At 41.9% G+C, this 18,682-nt stretch overlaps 1 protein-coding gene across 1 annotated transcript in view; it reads right to left on the minus strand.

Moving 5' to 3' along the window:
- Nucleotides 1-603: 603 nt before the first annotated feature.
- The window catches only part of RAD51B (RAD51 paralog B), a 646,490-nt gene continuing 628,411 nt past the window's right edge, over nt 604-18,682 (minus strand). The window contains exons 10-12 of the mRNA XM_014591690.2: nt 12,098-12,176; nt 2,926-2,987; nt 604-1,124 (exon numbers count right to left, since the gene is read on the minus strand). Coding sequence (XP_014447176.1) covers nt 1,086-1,124; nt 2,926-2,987; nt 12,098-12,176 — 180 coding nt within the window. The 3' untranslated portion in view covers nt 604-1,085. The remainder of the gene's footprint in view (nt 1,125-2,925; nt 2,988-12,097; nt 12,177-18,682) is intronic.

An 18,682-nucleotide genomic window follows, 5' to 3' on the forward strand; every position in this document is an offset into this window, starting at 1 on the left:
GCCACTAACAGAAGACACAAAGTAGGGCAAGACTTGATTCCAACCTTCCAGGCACTTAATCTATGAAGGGGAAGCAGGTCAAAGTGGTTCTGCTGAGGGCAGCTTGCAGTGACTAACAGCTTGCTTCAGAAGGGTCCTGGTACCAAAGGATGGACAGATTTAATGTTGGCTTCAAAGGGGCCAGAGCCCCAGACCTTTCACTAAATCCGGTCTAATGCTTTATTCAGAAGGGCCACGGCAGTAGGAGCGGGTGGGCTGGGTGCTCTACTGGAAAGGACTAAATTATCCTATGGGTCACCAACTGATTTATTTGCTAATTGACTGGCCCAGCTTTGGGCTTTAAATCTAAAGAAATCATTTCATTCTTTATTAAATACTGCATAAATCTCACTCTTTGTCTCACAGAACTATACACAATATACCAGTGAAACTTGAATTTACACTACAATAGTTATGCCACTAATGACCTTCCAAATGCCACTAATACCATACATGCTATGCTTCTCAGTTGGATCCGAACCTGTCAGTGCATTCTGAGGCCATCGACCTCCCTCTGACACACAAGCAGACCCCCATGCCCATGCCCACCCCCAGCACCCCCCTCATCATTCCATGATTCATTTCTGAATCAGTCACTCTTTGGAGACCCCCATTCCTTTACACCTACTCTTTTTATTTGGTGGACAATACTTTATTCGGAAATGTTCCCTCCTGTAATTACAAATCTTATTAGCTATCCTCCTCCTCTCCCCAGGGGGATTGTGGGCTTTAATTAATTAATGTGGTTAAACCTCTTTGAGGTGGCTGGTTGAAAGGTGCTATATAAGTGCAAATTATTATTATTATGGCTGTTGATATCCCATGGTGGCAAAGCCCTTAGCCCTACACATCTAGAGACCTGAACAAAAGCTTCTTCATCTTCACCTTCCCTGCTAGGTCTGAAATTTCTGGCTCAATGGTCCAGGAGCAAATCTGTTAGCATCTCAACAGCAATCAACTAATTAATCCCCATTATGTTGGCTTCCGTTTCCTTCTTCCAAGCAGCCCGGTTCTGTTTCATTTCACAAATCACACCCCCATCAGCTCTAGACAAAGGTCATACTATCCCTATGGCCTCTGTTTGCCTAAAGGAAAAAAAAAGAGAGAGGGAAAGAAAGAAAATTTGAAAAAACAAACAAAAATTGTTGTCATGAGTATACTAACTTCCCACAAGTAATTTAAATGCAACCTTCCCTACAGCAGCAGTCCTCTTCCATACCTATTACTCACACAGAGCCAACGTCTTCACAAACCAGAGACACGCAGAAACACAGTACATGCATGGGTTAAGGTCCTGCAGCCCTGGCTTGGCCTCTTAGAGCTATAGACAAAAGGAGAGTCTAACTGCACTGGGTGAGAAGAGGTCATTCAAAGAAGTGGGAGCCCCTCTTTGGCTTATTCTACTACCCCCAAGTTTCCCTGAGAAAGCCAGCTGCCATCTGTAGCCGGGAAGCCTCACAAAGGCAGGGGACCATGATTTAGATGTTTTGTGCTACACCTAGCACACCACAGCCCTTAACAAATGCCCAATACTTCCACTATGATGCTAGCCATTGAAAGCAGCCCTGTGGGGGAGGCTTGGCCTCTCATAAGGACGATGCTGACCACAACACTCCTTACAAGGTTGGCCTCAGACCCTTTGTTAGAGTGATGTGGGCAAGCCTCAGGGGGTCATGTCTTCATCTGCCTTCATTTATCCTCCCTATTGAAGGGCTCCTTCAGGACATCGGTCAGTCTCTGTGGGAAATGATTTGGAGTGCAACAAAAGAACTTGGGCCCTTTGGGGGGCCTTCAGAATTCAGTAAACATCTGGACATGGAAGGCCAGGTTCTCAAGCAGTCTAGCTGGGGAGATGTCAAAAGAGAAAGAGCTGTGTATGCAATGCAAGCTCTCCGTTCTGTGGCGACATTTGTTGTAGAAAGACACAGACGCCCCAGTAGGTAGATAGGAAGATTTTTCAAAAGCTCCTCTCTTTGTCAGTTTTGGTGAGTGCAGTTCTCTGTCTGCCAGTTCCCATGGCACGTGTGAGGAAATAGAAGTTTCGCATGGCTAGAGAACAGCATGTGATGGATGTCCAGAATCTGTGTACTATGAATAACCCAGGGTTGCAGAAGTCTGTCCTGGTAGCTGTTGTTAAGCATTTCTGCTGTCTGTGAAGTACGTAAAGCATTTACTAGTCAAGGTGACTTATTGGATCCTTATTATGTGAACAAGTTTTAATTGACAAAAAAAAAATTAAGCATTAAGATGCTAAATAATTTACACTTTGTCACATGGTGAAATTCAGGATCTGAACTCTTGACTCTCAATGTTCCCTTTATTGTTGAGTCAATCCATTTAGAACACATTAGTCAGCATGATTCAACATTTGTCACTAATCAGCATTAGTGATGGAACTAATCAGCATTCTGCACAGTCCCCAAATCTATCCTCAAACAGCAAAAGAAACTGGCCTCTGTCAAGAGACAATGGTATGTTTTTTGTCAGTATTCAAGAGCTGAAATTCAGTCCATGTCTCAAGCACTCCTAGGCGCCTTCCTCGGTCATCCTAGTTGGAATGGGACCACCTCCTCATCCTTCCATATACAATTGTTCGAACTTTGATAATAGGTGTCACAGTTTGCTTTTGATTAAACCTATTAAATACATCTGCCCTAATTAGATTTTCAGCTACTAAAAGGGACCTTTTTTTTTTTTAATCTTCTATCCCCTAGTCCCTGAGCACCATGCTTTGCAAACAATAGATGTTCATCAAATACTTGTTCAACTGAACTCACTGAAATGGCGTTTAAATCATATTCCAGAAAGAACACCGAGTCCTTTTGGAGGAGATTTTTAAAGAAAAGCAACAACCTGAATTGATTTAACATCTTTTGGTATTATTACCTGAGCATTTTCACAAATGCAGATTGTTAATTCTGCAAGGATGGCCAAATGGCTTCCAGGTTCTGAAAGAGGAGGATAGATCTAGTCTAAGAATAGTCCAGGCCTTGGAACAAAGTTTTCTTCTAAAATCTTACTTCAACTGACATTTTGTTCCATGTTTTTCTTTTTTAAAAAGTTGAGACAGGAAAAAACATTTTAGAAAAAAATGTTGTCTATGACTTTGGACCCAAGTACATACCTTGCCTTGTGCTATAAGCACTAGTAGCTCGCATTCAAGTTTCTCCCTTGCATACTGCATAACAGCAAAACACACACTAAACTCTTTGCCTGAGAAAGATTTGGTTTTGGGTGGGAGAACAATTTTGGAGGCTGATCTTTGGTGAAGTAATAACTGTAATACTTTAGTTTTCTGTTCTAGACTCTGGAACCAGAGAGAAGTCATGATGGCATGTTTGACACACAATATTTATGCTCTACTTCAAGAGTGTAAGTTCATTATGCAACATGCCCAGCCCCACAGTCTGTATGTACTATAGTACCCCAGGGCCTAAGTTCTACAAGTGGGCTCCTCTGAAAAGGCTGTGTCACTGAATATTCATTTTCCCCTTTTTTTCCTCTCCAAATTTAACTGGGTACATGGCCATGCAGATTAATGACCATATGTCAGCCTTTCTTACCATATATCCATAGTCTGGCCAGCATGATAGAAGTAGAAATAATGTGTGTAACTTCTGGTTGATAACTTCAAAGGAAGGGAGATTCTTTCACTCCCACCATCATTCTCTGTCCCACACAAATACTGCTACCTGGATAGAGGACATGAGGGATGAAATGGCTGAGCCATTTTGGACTGTGATAACAATGGCAACATTCTGATGGAGCAACAAGCCAATGGCCTAGATATCTAGATGAATGTGTGAGGCCAAGCTGCCATACCACTTCTGGTTAGCATTTCTCACAGTGCTCTGTGAGAGAGCAGTGAACCTCCATCTTGTATGCCACTATTAGTTTAGGTTGTAATTACACCCAAAGTTATAACCCAATTCTCAGGAGTTTCCTGAAGGATCAGTATCTTAGTGTGACTGATCCATTTTAGCTTAGAATTTCAAGATTTAGGATGGGTCAGGGGTATCTCAACAGAGGCCCCAGAAGCCTCAGAGTTAGGTTGTCCCAGGAGCTTCCATGATGGAAGATAAAGGGATTCGAACCCATTTCTGATTTACTGAAATCTTAGAAACCCAGACAGTGTACTTGGAAGGGGCTATAAAACCAAGTTTGAATCAGTGAGAATTACTTCACCTTTCTGGAATTCTGTTCCCTCGCCTGAAAATCAGGATGATTAACAAGACTAAAAGTTCTCTGTCTCTCTTTAAGTTTTTTTTTTTTCCCTTCTTCTTTGAAGGGTACAGGTCCTTATGCCATGATCCACCCCCAGACTCAGTCAGTTTGGATCATAGACATATATCTGTACATCTGTCTAAGGAGGCCTAGGGATGTGAACCTTGGCTGTTCCCATGTGGGTCAAGCCTTGCAGAGCACCTTGTTACTGTTGCATCACCACGTGGCCCCTGGAAGCTCTCTTTCTTAGGAGTGTATATAGTTACTGTAGAGGAATGAAATACCTTTGATTGTCTTAAGTACAAGCATAAAGCCTATGGACTGTGCAGAAGTTCTCTCTAAAGGCAATGGAGAACTTCCACTCCAATGGCAGAGACAAAATAGGCATCTATAAAGAATGCCTAAGAAGATTGTCTATGGAAACCTGACAATAAAGTTACAATTACACATAGCTGTGTAGAAACTGGTCCACCACATCCAGAGGGAGTGTAAATTGGTAACCTCTTTGGAGAACAATTTGGGAATACATAAGAAGGATATAAATTGTATATCCTGAGATCATCATTCCATTTGTTTGCTTGTTCGTTTGTTTGTTTGAGAGGTTTTTCTCTATAGGGTGTGTGCGCTCACCAGAGAGACAGAGAGAGACAGAGAGACAGAAAGCAAGAAATCACCCCCCAGGGGGGACGGCCATGCCACAATCCCCTCCATTCTCCTCTTGGGATCTTGGACATGCATGCACACGCACCTGGCATGAGTTTAAGCCACTGGGTCCAAGACTCGAATTGTGGTCGACTACATGGAAGTTCAGCGACATAGCTATAATGCTAACTGCTGGTCCCATCATTCCTTTTTTTTTTTTTTTTTGGGGGGGTTTTTTGTATAGGGCGCATGGGCTAGCCCGATAGACAGGGGGAGTGTGCTAGCCCGACAGACAGAGAGAGACATAGAGACAGAAAGCCAGAAATCACCCCCCAGGGGGGATGGTCACACCGCAATCCCTTCTCCTCCATTCTCCTCTTGGGATCTTGGGCACGCATGCACACACGCCTGGCGTGAGTTTTAAGCCACCAGGTCCAGGACGCCAACCGTGGTCGACTACGTGGGAGTCCAGCGACATAGCCATTACGCTAACTGCTGGTTCCCCCATCATTCCATTTTTGATACATACCTAGAGAAACCTCAAACCTGCCTACCAAGAGATATGTTTGATGAAATTCATTAAGTTACAAATAATAAAAATTTCCATGAGTAGGGGTGTGGATAACATGTGGTATATTTGAACCATGGATACACATTCTAAACTGAAATGAAAGAACATGATCTAAGTGTATCAACATGGATATATAGTAAAAACACAATGATAATCAACAAAACCAACTTGTGAAATGGTGTGAACGATAAACTACTTATGCAAATTTTAGAATGTAGTCGAAACAATCACCATATTATGAGTAGATTAATATACATACAGAAAAGAATGGAGCGGAAGGCTATACACCAAATCCTGAAGAGCTTTTACTTCTGTGAAGAGGTGCAGGATGGCCAGTGAGTAACTTAAGGGTAGGTACAAAGGAATTTTTAACTTTTTTTTTTTTTTTATTTTTTTTTTTTTGAGAGATTTTCACTGTAGGGTGCGTGCGCTCGCCAGACAGACAGAGAGAGACATAGAGACAGAAAGCGAGAAATCACCCCCCAGGGGGGATGGTCACGCCGCAATCCCTTCTCCTCCATTCTCCTCTCGGGATCTTGGGCACGCATGCACACGCGCCCGGCGTGAGTTTTAAGCCACCGGGTCCGGGACATGAACCGTGGTCGACTACGTGGGAGTCCAGCGACATAGCCATTACGCCAACTGCTGGTTCCCTAGGAATTTTTAACTTTGACAAGTTTTATTCCTGTGATAAAACTTGTCAAACAACTGGGACAGAATTTTTTTTTTTTTGGAGAGGTTTTTTCGCTATAGGGCGCGTGCGCTCGCCAGACAGACAGAGAGAGACATAGAGACAGAAAGCGAGAAATCACCCCCCAGGGGGGTTGGTCATGCCGCAATCCCTTCTCCATTCTCCTCTCGGGATCTTGGGCACGCATGCACACGCGCCCGGCGTGAGTTTTAAGCCACCGGGTCCGGGACATGAACCGTGGTCGACTACGTGGGAGTCCAGCGACATAGCCATTACGCTAACTGCTGGTTCCCAAACTGGGACAAAATTTTAACATCTGTTAATTCTGGGTGTAAAATTCATGTCTTACGATTTTCTGTACTGTTCTATATTACTGGGTCATTGGAAAGGTCATGATTTATTTTTTTCTATGTTTTTCCACGCAAAAATATGTCATGACTTTTCTGATGACCCAATAAAAAATATTTTTCCACATTGATAACAATTTCTCTTTGAGACCAACAGCCAATGGAAAAGAAGTGAACAAAACAGAGAGCTCATGTGGGAAGATGTCGTCGAGGGACAGTAAGAAAGGAGAAGAGCACTGGGCACTTGGGCATCCTTCCTCATTTCCCCTAGAAGCCTCACATCAGGAGGCTGACAGAGCAGTAAAGGACAGTACTGTGGTCTGGGCCAGCTTGCTGAGACTGCTGGCACCTGACAGGTTGGGGACAATGTGACAGGCCCACTCAGCTCTCTTCTCCATGACCTCTGGGAGCAGAGCTCATTCTCTCTCTGCTCCACTGTATCCCAAGGCTCTCTGCTCAGTCTCCCACAAGAGCCTGACTGTGCCAAGAGTGTGGGTGGTATTTACTATGCAGACATCTCTGTACCTGGATGGAAATAGAATGAGAATCTTCTGGGTCACTTTGAGTGCTCCAGGCAGAAAACATTTGGATGGGTTGTTAATTCAAACGGAAATCTGATGAACTCAGATGGTGGTATTTTGGGGGAAAGAATATTTTAATAAATCATCAAGTTGGCTCAGTGACTAAGAAAATGGGGTGGAAGAATTTAACCCAAGTTTGTGACAAGGGAACAAATAGAGGAGATTAATGCCTCTCCTGATATGCTTCAAAAGGCAATCAAATAAACCACTCTTGATTGTAAAAGCAAAGCAACAAAGATGAGGCATATAGCTTTCCAACTCTGAAAATATGATTGTTTCATTGTGTTCTGGTTCTTCTGAGGCCCTGTGCTAAGTGGCTAAAGAAATAGGAAACAAGTTTCATTTCCGGGACTGCCTCTGGACCTATCACAGGGTGCCTAGCCTTCTGTGGGATTCCCCCGCACTATCCTAAGGTTTATGCTGCTCATTCAAATCTAAACTAGCAAAGGATAGCACCAGAAACTAAATCCAACCTGTCCTACCTGGTCTTGATTTTGTAAAAACAATGTGAAAAACTATTTCTGCCCCACTGAGAAACTAAGCCACTATCTTCTGTCCTGTTCACAACCACCTGGCTTTTATTTTTCAAATGCCCTCTAGATTCCAAAGAAAAAGGAGAGTATAAGCAAGGAGTAATAAACAGGGGCCTTGCTGATTCAGTCTTTCATGGGCCGACCCTGTGGCACAACAGTAATCCACTAAAAAGAAGCCAGACCCCACATGGCAGTCACGGTGTGAATCCAGGAAGGGGACTGTGGTATGGGCATGATGGGTGTTCATCACTCTCTCTCACCTACATGTGTGTTCTGTTGTGAATAAAGAAAAACAAATTTAAAATCAGAAAAATCTTTCATTCTCCGAGGTCAGTCCCTTCTCAGGCCTCTATCCAGTGAGCCAAGAAGGCTGCAGGGGAATCAGGTTTAAGGTTTTCCCTGGGCCTCTTGTACCATCAGCAACACAGCCTGGCTGCTCTCAGTTACAGAATCTTTATTATTGGCCTTCAGTCACAGCTGGGTTCTGGGTGGCACAACATTTGGGGCTTGTTTAGCAAACAAAGGAAATGAGCAGTTGTGGGTCAAGCTGAGGCACACTGACAACCCCCCATTCCCTTCTGCAGCCAGGTGCTTCTGTGGGCCTACCCCAGTAAAGCTCATTCCCAAGCCAACCTCTCCTTTCCCCTTTCTACTAGATCCCCACACCCCTGGGCCTCACTCTCAGCAAGCCAAACCTCTAAGCTTTTCCACTTGATGGGCACTGGATTTTCGTGAACTCTGGGGGGCAAAAGTTAAAGTGGAGTCATGGGATTCTCCCCCACCCCCACCTTTTTCACTTCAGTTGCACAAAGGGGCTAACCTTCTGCCTGGGACCCCTCTCAGGAAGCTGGTCACTGTGAGCTCCCTCTTCTTTGGGACTCAAGTATTTCCAGAGTCCAGGGCCCAGCAATGAGAGGCCAGGATCCCAGACAAACAAGGGACAAAGAAGATGCAAACAGGACAGTATTACCATGTTAATGGCCTGAGTCTCAGCCTCCTGAAGATGCTGGGAGGGTGGGTTTTCTTTCTTTCACTTTTTCTTTTTTCCCTCAAAGGAGAATAGTTTTGCTTTCTATTTTGCTACAACAATAGCATGGACGGGCTCCTTCAAGTGTTTCAAAAAGCAGCCTGAGAAATCTCTAATCAGCCCCTCAGTCTCTCAGCCTGCCGTTCATTGTCCCTCCCATCCCACAGAACAAAGGGGAAGGGAAGGGTATAAGGCCCCAGTTGCTGCCTGTTCTCAGCATCCTAATCCTTGAGAACCAGCCTGGGGAAAGGCCTGTGGAGTAGCAAATGGAATTCCATCCTCACCTTTTATTTCTTCCTTCTGCTTATGCACTCAGGAGTTCTTCAGGTATTATAAAACCGCCTGGTTTGCAGGCCAGTAGGAATCCTGGGGCTTGCTAAAGATAAAAGGCACCGCAGGGTTTCCCCAAGTTCACTAACAACCTCCCACCCCCAGCCCAAGGATTGCCTGTTGGAATATTCTCTCCCCCCCACTCCAGGTTGGCTCTGTCACTAAGACTGAGTGTCAAGCCACAAGTGGTCACAGCTTCTCTAAGTTGGTAATGCAGAAGCTGCCCTCACTCTTCCAGCCCTTGCTTCTCTGCAGATGCCCCTCAGACATGGACGGCATATTCCAGAGCTCCAGGAAGGAGCCTCCTTGGCAGCTCAATGCTGTAATGCCAGAGCAACTCATCACACAAGGAAAGCTTCTTGGCCTTGACTGCTAGCACCTTTGCAAGTTTACCACTCAGGGATTAAGGGTTTCTTTGCTTAAAGCCTGGGGTATTGTGCAGGTGTCTTTTAGTTCAGTCATCTGGTAAGAATGGGGGAAAATAGCTGCGAAGGAACTGAACCTAAGTTCTAGCATGCAGAGATCTCAAGAGAACAACTGTATTGAGCTAAGTCAATGACAAGTACATCATTTTCTAGGAGAACTGGAGAGAGAAGGCCTGGGCTGGTTACTAGAATCACCTGGGCTGGTTACTACAATAAAAATAAGAAAAACATTTCACACTGCAACCCCCATACATAAACTCCTAATGTGCACACACATACACAATCATGAAACAATATGTGATCAATATTTTGATCAGTATTTCATGAAATGATACACCATGGGTGCTATAATCTGATATTTTCCATTCTCTATTTCTTTTCCCCTTTCTCCTTTCTTCCCCCTTTTCTCCCTTCCCCCTTTCCTTTTAAAATGCTGGTTGTGACTCATCAAGTTCATTTCATAATCCACCAATAGGCTGCAACAGTTTTCAAAGCCTTGAATCAAGGTTAACATTTTCATTTTCTGACAAAATTAGGGCCCCAGGGATTTTTTTTTTTCTTCTTTTTTGTTGGGCCCCAGGGATTTTTCTGAAGATCACACATAAGAGCTGGAACTGGAATACAAGGGGTCTCTCCAGTGAAGGAAGGCTCCTCATTTTTCTAGGGAGCTTAATTCCTTTTGTTGTACCAAAGTCCTTGGGAACACATCCTAAGAGGGCAGAGAAAGCCCAGGGGTAATGCTGATACAAGCAGAAGAGTTCCACTGCCTCCAGAAAAACCCCCAGAGGGACACATAGCTTGGGGGCATGGAACAGAGAAAACACTTAGAAAGCAAGGAGGTGAGATTCTGAGGCCTCCCATACATTTTTCTGCCCTGATTTCCCAACTTTTCCTAATAGTCATTCCTTGCCAACTCATTGTATTCTAGTCTTAGCTTTCTATCAACAACTTACTCTTGCTTGTCAAATTCATGATTTTAGTAATGAGCATCAGAGAAGCAATTCAATAAATCTTGTTTCCACAAATATTATTCCAAAGGTTATCCAAATTACCAGGTTATCCAAATTACCAGGATTAGAAATGCTATTTACCAAAACACTAAGAGATCAAGGTACAGGCAACATATTAAGGCACTCAACATAAGCCATCTGGGCAGATGTGACTCTCGCTCCCAAAATTATGTTGAAATCTTTATCTAAATTTGCCGTTTACTAGACTTCTAATCTTTAAAGAAAGCCTCTAAAAATGAAGAGCTGAAAGTCACCCTCTATTGAGTAAATAAAAGTCCAGCTCTCTGATTGCTTATTAGTTATCCACCCTTAGAGAGTATGTAACAAAGGGCCCTGCTGTTTGCTTTGCTTAATCTGGTCTTAAAATCTCTTCTTCTTTGTCAGAAAACAATATTTGCAATTGTAAAAAGAAATATTTACCAAGGAACTTGGATAGCATAAGTCAAAGGCTAAGAGCCAAAGGTCAGTAGTTCTTACCCCAAATTTCTGTGGACCCGAGAGTCCCTGCTGTGGAGTTCAGCTGTACCAAACAAAACAGGTCGCTTTGCGAGTCCATTAAGGAACAAGCATTTTAGAAGGGGAAGGAAAGGAAAGGCTACAGCCTATTCCTCAGTCAGGGGTAAACGTTCCAGCCTGCTCCGATAGAATCCCTGTGAGATTGTTGCCATGCAATGTGACTCCATTGGGACATTGGGATATTGCAGGGACTGTCCTGTTTTACAAGCCTGGGAAAAATATTCAACTTTCAAGATACAATAGGGATAGATATTCCTACCCTGGCCAGCAATGGCAATGGTATAGCTATGGTCTAGGCCAGATGTTCATGGGGGTCGGGGGCACAGCCTGACAGCAGGATATAGATATGTAGCCTGAGCACTTCTCTGTGGAAACTTCTTAACCCACAAAACAGCTTTACATATCTGACTCTGTGGGGTGATGCTAAGTTTGATAGTGTTTGAGTTTACTGGTTCATGCTAATTGTTTTCCAGAAAGACCTGTTATCATGTGCTTTCCTAACCATCAGAGTATCCGGCATCTAGGAATGAGCCATTGTTCTGAGTTTTAGGTTGTGGCATAATATGCTCCACTCTAAGCAAGAACTCAGTTCCTTCCCAGTCCCAGACCCATGTCACAAGTTGCAGGTCAGCAAGGCCTCGTCCCCAGCATAAAGGTCCTGTTGAAACTTGACATTAGAAAAGGAAATGGAATAATCAGACAGAGACGAGGGAAGTAGGTGCCGTGGTGTCATGACACTATGTTCCACAGCCCAGATGGTTTTTCAGCTTGCTAAGTGAGAGGGCTCTGAGGCAGTGTTGGCTCCTGCACACAGCATTGGACTTACTGCCCAGTTCACACCCTAAGGCCCACAAAGAGGACTGGGGGGGTGGGGGGGTAGTGGGAGTTCCTAGCTTTCATGGTCTGACCTTCGTATTTTGGTTGTCTTACTCTCTTATGAAATTCTGCAGTTCTCCCTTATCCTTACCTCAACATTCTGTCAAAATTTTGTCACAACTACCAATATGTTATCTTATCAGGTTAAATATCACTGGTCAACTTACCTAGGCACTTGATTTTGTCCTGAAATAGCTTGTATCAGGACCATCGTAGTAATCACAATTAGAACCGGCAAAATGGAGCATAATCAGTTTAAGAAATGGCTTAATCCAAGGATCCTACCTTGAAGAACCAGACCTTCCTCCTTGATGGTGTAGACAAATGAGGTGAAGGGAGCCAGGGGGGACTTGGCAATGAGAACCTGCACACAAAGCATATTTTTCCAGGGTTAGTCTAAGGGTCAGGGATGAGCCTCTGTTTACTCCCCTTCCTACACTGGGACAAAGTGGTAACAAATTACTGTGAGCCATAAAGCCTTAGGGGAAAAAAAAAATAAAAGATTTTAGGACCAAATGTTCAAAGTGGTCACCTTGGAAGGCTGTACATTTATTCCAACAGTTTCGCCACTGAATGCCATACTCTCAAACCAATTCTTCCAGAAATGTCTCATTACTTTGTTAAATCCTTAAATAGCTACCTTCCTCCTCAAAGATAAAACTTAAACTGATTCTCAAATTTTAATTAATTTATTTATTAAAAATATTTTTGCTATAGAGCATGTGCACTTATCAGGGAGAGCATAATCCCCCTGGGAGGATGGCCACACTGCAATCCCTTCTTCTCCATTCTCCTCTCAGGATTTTGGGCACACACACGCACCCAGTGTCTTTTTTTCTCTTTTTCTTAGGTTTTTGCCATAGAGCATGTGTACTCACCAGAGAAAGAGAGCAGGAAAGTGAGAATCACTCCCCAGGGCAGATGGCCATGCCACAATTCCTTCTCATTCATTCTCCTCTAGAGATTTTGGGCATGCATGCACATACACCCAGTATGATTTCTAAACCATCAGGTCTGGGACTTGAACCACGGTCAGTCATGTGGGAATCCAGTACCTTAACCACCAAACCACCTGCTAGTCCCTGGTGTCTTTTTCAAGCTGTCAGGTCTGGGAACTAGAACTTAAGGTTGGCCATGAGGGATCAGGCTACCTTAACCTCTGTGCTACTATGAGTCCTCAAATTTTTAATTAATTAGTTAATTAATTAATTAATTAATTTTTAGTTTTGCCATGGGTCTCATGCACTTGTGAGGAAGAGAGAAAGAGAGAGAGCAAAATCATCTTCCAGGAGGGATGGCCACACTAATCTATTCTTCTCTCAGGATTTTGGGCATACATGCGCACATGCCCAGCATGTTTTTCAACCCACTATATCTGGGACTCAAACCTCTCAGTTGGGTATGTGGGATCCAGCCTCCTTACCACCACATCATTGACTGGCTCAGATTTCATTTTAAAACTTAGCTATTTCACCAAAATCTAAAATAATTCAAAGCCACCATTAAAAGATCCACCATCACTGGAAATATTCAAAATAATTTGCTAATGCAAAGCGATGACAGATTTCTGTGTTGGTCCCAGTCCTTCACTATGTCTGTAGTCATACCCTTTATCCTGTGATTGACTTTTGGTGTAGAGCATGTCCCATGGCTCTTGACCATGGGCTTGGCCACATGACTTGCTTTGGCTAGCTAATAGGTTGTGCCAGCCAAGGCCTCAAGAAGCCTCAAGTGTTTCCACTTATTCTCTATGCCATTACCAGAGAAAAATATGTCCAAACTAGTCTGCTATCTCAGAAAGAGGGTAAGAGGTTCCTGGAATAGAGCTGGCCAGTCAGGGACCCACATTCACATGCATTAAATATTCCTTATATGGCTGAGCCTTTGGCAGTGGTGTTATGAAGCATTATCGCAGCAAGAGTTGACTGCTATACCAGCCAAAACAAAAGATCAGAAATGTTTTGAACAATGCATTTTCCTAAGGTGATACCTGTTTTAAAGGAGATGGTCATTCGGTCATTAAAAAAAGTCAATATTATCAACCCATTATCACATGGTTCTATAGGACCTCTAAGAATTGGTGAAATGTTTTACTATGTTATTACTACTGAAGGAAAATAAATATAAATTTCTCATTTTACAAATTAAAATAACATCATCAAAATAATAACAATTTGGTGCAGAACTTGTTTGGTAATCAGAGTGGCAAGAAAGAAGGAATAAATAATTCTGACTAAACAATAGACTTAGACGTAATATTCCAGTCAATCTCAATTCAACATTTTTGACTTAAATATAGGAAGTGGTAACAAAAAAATGTAGTAGAAAGAACACAGCTTTTAGTCATGGGATTCGAATCTAGCTCTTCCACTAATTAGATAGATGCCTATTGCTGAGCCTCTAATTTCCCCTCATAGCCATTCCCCACCTCCTTTTTAGTGAATAATTCCAAGTTTCATATCTCTCTGCTTCTGTTGCAATAAGGTGTGGCCATGCAGCCAAGCTTATAGCCAAATTAACAGATTATGAATGTAAGTGACAGACAGAACTACCAGATTAAATTTTCATTAAAAAACTGCATGCCTTTCACTTTTCTTCCCTCCTTCCCAATGGCAGGAACCAGCTCCAACCATAAGGACATGGAACATCCTGGTGATGACAAAGCAATCTGGCAGAAAGAAGCTGGCTGACCTCAGAGAGCATCAGAGCCTCCCATCTAGGTTCACCTATCCCCTCAGGACAGAGCTATTTGTTTCACCCACTGTGTTTCATTGTTTTGTTACTATAAGAGTAGTTGAACTCTAGGCAGTACTGTGACTCTGGATAAACTAAATTTTTTGAGTATTAGTTTTCTCACATATAAAATGGGGATAAAAACACCCACCTAGATGGGATTCCTGTGAGACTTCAATTAAACATACAAAATACCTAACACAGCATCAAATACACTGCAAGTATATAATAAATAACAGGAGTATTTTCAATCAACTCATCAGATATGCTTCCCAAGTGCTGCTTAATTCTCACTCACCAAAATCCAATATATTTTGTTTTTACCAAAAGGAAGTCTCTAATTGAATCTAGATAATTTTTACAAGTGCTCTAAAGTTATCTAGATAAGTCTGTTCATTATTCTCAGAATCAATGAGTAGAAGGGATAGGTGGGCATTTATACTTTCATGTCAAAATGAACTCATCTGCAAGTTAAAGTGGATCCTTTTCTGGCTGAGATAGTTTGGAAATGGCTCAGTTAAGGATGGCCTAAACTTAGCAGGGGAATGGCACAATAAATGAAAGGACGGTGCTTCTCAAACTTTAACGTTGATATGAATCATCTGCAGTCCTGTTGGCATACAGATTTTGATTTAGTAAGTTTTAAGTGCAGACTGAGTCTGCATTTCTAATGAGTTCCCAAGAGATGTTGATGCTATAGTACATACACCACATTTTGAGTAGCTGGGTTCCAGGCAAATAGCTGATTGGAGAGTCTACAATGGAAAAGCAAGAGATGGGAGGCCCAGAGTCAGTTAGGAAGCAACTGCAATAATTCAGTGATAAGATGATGAGCACTTAAAACACAATTGAATCAGAAATAATGGGAAAAAAGGAAAGATAAATGAACTATAAATCCTTTAGATCATGTAGCAATAAAAATAAACTAAACATAGCCCAGATCTGAGATCTTTATTGTTTGCATGTAGCAACTACTCATGAAACGATAATGGTATAAATAAATAATAATAAAGTATATGATATAACAATGGTATCAGAAATTAGCCTTCCAACTCTGCACGCCACCTCTATCAGTTAATGTTCATTCTATGGACAAGCCCTGAGCCCTAACCAAGACAGTTTCAGGTCTGGAGGGAGTCTGCTAATGTCCTGTCCTTCTAGAACAGGGTTTGAAATGAGCTATCAAAGGATGATCTATGTGCAGTTACAAAGAGGAAGTGATAAGTTATGTCAGATGAATCCCACTTCCCTTTTTTTTGGAAAGAACTTCCAGATAAATAGATCAGAGAGCCACCACCAACACAAAATATCTGATTTCAACAAATAAATACATAATAATAATAGAAAAATAAGTGACAAAAGTCTTTTCATAACCTTCTGGATAAAGTGAAGACAAGTTGACTTGGATGCTAATACCATTAAGTAGATCTGTAAGTGATCAAAAGAGTTGTAGCAATCTGATGAGGGGCAGCAATCTCTAGTAGAATGTATCAGATTCTAATTTTGGCCTAGTTAATTTAACATTCTTGCTGACAAGGATGAGGACACTGATGTATTCAACCATATCCATAAAACAAAGATGAGATCTAGTAGGGAACAAACTGATAAAACTTGCTGCCTTAATAGGGTTTATATGTCTATCAGACAAAAAGATAATAAAAACCGCCAACAAGTAAAATATGTAGTATGTTAGATGATTATATATGCGCTATGGAGGAAAAAAGCCAAGTATAGGAAGTATATCAAATCAGAGGTGGGGATCAGTTTTAATTAATTAATTAATTTTTAATTTGCCAGGGTATATGTGCTTGTCAGAGTCACAGAGAGAGAGAGAGAGAGAGAAAGAGAGAGAGAGAAAGGGATAACATCCTGCCCCCATGGAGAATGGTCATGTCATAATCCTTCTCTTTAATTTTTCTCTCTCTTCAGGATTTGGGGCACACATCCACATGTGCCTGGAGTGTTTTTCAAGTCATCGGGTCTAGGACTTAAACCGTGCATTTGGTCATGTGAGATTTGGCTGCCTTAATCACCAGACCATAGGCTGGCCCCAAGAGGGTCCATTTTAAATAGATGATATGAATAGACACTAAAGAGGTAACATTTGAACTTGTGAATCACGGAATTCAATCTTGCACTAATGGGATGCTGAGTTGATGGGAAGGCAGGAGAAGACAAAACATTTAGAGAGAGCATTCATGTATTTCTAAAGTTGATACAGTGGATGATTATGGTAGCAAAACAAGTCTCAATTTTGCTTAGAATGGTAGTGGGGAAAATCCTACATATATTTTAGGATGTGATTTTATTGAAAATAAATGTAAGGCCAACTACTGGTTACAACATAGGAGATAGATATAGTAGTCAGAAAATAAATTAGGAGTGTTGGTTAACTGTAGTTCAATATGAGTCAGCTCTGAGAGGTAATTCTCAAAAATCTTGTGTAGTAAGCAGGTTACATCAATGGAGTTATAATATCTGAAGAAAGAGAGGTGAGAGTTCTGCTTTTTTCCACACTCAGCACACCACACTGATGGGATATGTTTGGATTGGGTACCAAGTTTCAAAAGGGAAACTGACAAAGAGGAGAACAACTAGAGAAGAACCATCAAGGTGGTTAGATGTCTAACGCAATCAATTACCATAAATACTTTAATGCAAACACAATGGTAAAAGACTGGGGTGAAGTTACACATTGCTTTTAATATGAGTGTTCTGATCTAGAGATTATATAGTGTTACTTACTAACCAAGGGAATTGTAAATTAGCTTTCTAGACCCATAGATTTGAGGGAAACAGGCCATGTGTGCCATGCATCTTTATAAATACAAATAGCTTTATACCCTTTTTAGATGAGTCAATATCCAATGCCCTTCGCCTTTCTGTCATTCAAACTATAAACTATCTCTTCTAAAGCAAAAAACTCCACAGATACAGTAATTTAGGCTGTTCTGAATAAATTTCAGCTATCCTATAAATTTGGAGTATTCTAATCATTGTCTGATTTGGGCAGTTGTCAAGCGTCATTCTATCTTCTTCATTACATAAAGCCCTTCAGGGAGGCCTAGGTGCTTAATAAAACACCAGTTTCCTTGTGAAAATTTTTGATCACACTCACCTTGAATGCAATGTGTGAAGTTGGCTTTGGAACTCTCCAAGAGTTCGTGGAAGTATGTAATTATGCAAGAATGAGTGTAGGCACATGTGGCTCAGAAAGCCTGGGGTTCCACCTGGTAGACGTGGTATTGTGAGCTGTTAAACCCACGTCCCACAAATAGTCAGATTGTTTTTTCTTGAATATTTACTTCATATCACACCAGCTCAACTTTTACTACACTTTAATGAATATACATTCTCCTCTTCATCTGTTCTTCCATGGAAAGTGGTCACTAATATTTTATAATGTTTTATTAACATTGAAGATCTACCTAATACATATTTGGCAGTAATTTCCATCATTTGTACCAATTATCCACCCATCCATGCATTTATTCAATCCACAAGTGTTAACTGCTGTCTTTCCTCTGTGCTAGGTACTGTTCTAGATGCTGGGATATAGCACCTAGAGAGAGGGATATAGCACTGAAAGAGGTCCCTGCTCCCAGGGAGCAGACATTCCAGTGGCAGAAGGCCTACAACACAGGGAAGCCTTGAGCCTTTGGGCTCTTCCTACTTTGTGCCCCTCATTCTTGAGCATTCAATCCATCCATCAACAAACACTAAGGAGCACCTATGCCAGGACAGTCAGGTTCAGTTTACATTGTGAATTTGTACTTAATAAAAGACTTTCAGTAGCTCCTACTTCAATTTATTTCTTGGGTTCTGAATTCTCAGTGGGATTGGAAAGATGAGGGGCATTTTCTTTTATCTCACTTTCTTCCTGTCTATATAGCCCACTCCAGTGCTATATACCTGTGGGCTCCTAAAATGACCAGAGGCCATTTTCACTATTCCTTACTTTATCCCTATGCTATATGTAAGGTGGTTTCTCCCAATTTGTGAATGAAAACACAGAGACCAAGATCTCTAAATAAATCATGGACATAGAATTTGGCGTCTGGGGCTCAAGGTCCTCTCTCTGCACACTCTTTACTCATCATTTTATGACACTTTATACTCAGGTATCTATTTCGCTCT

Source organism: Tupaia chinensis, unplaced genomic scaffold, assembly GCF_000334495.1.
Source record: "Tupaia chinensis unplaced genomic scaffold, TupChi_1.0 Scaffold000609_1, whole genome shotgun sequence".
NCBI classification, from domain to species: Eukaryota; Metazoa; Chordata; class Mammalia; order Scandentia; family Tupaiidae; genus Tupaia; species Tupaia belangeri.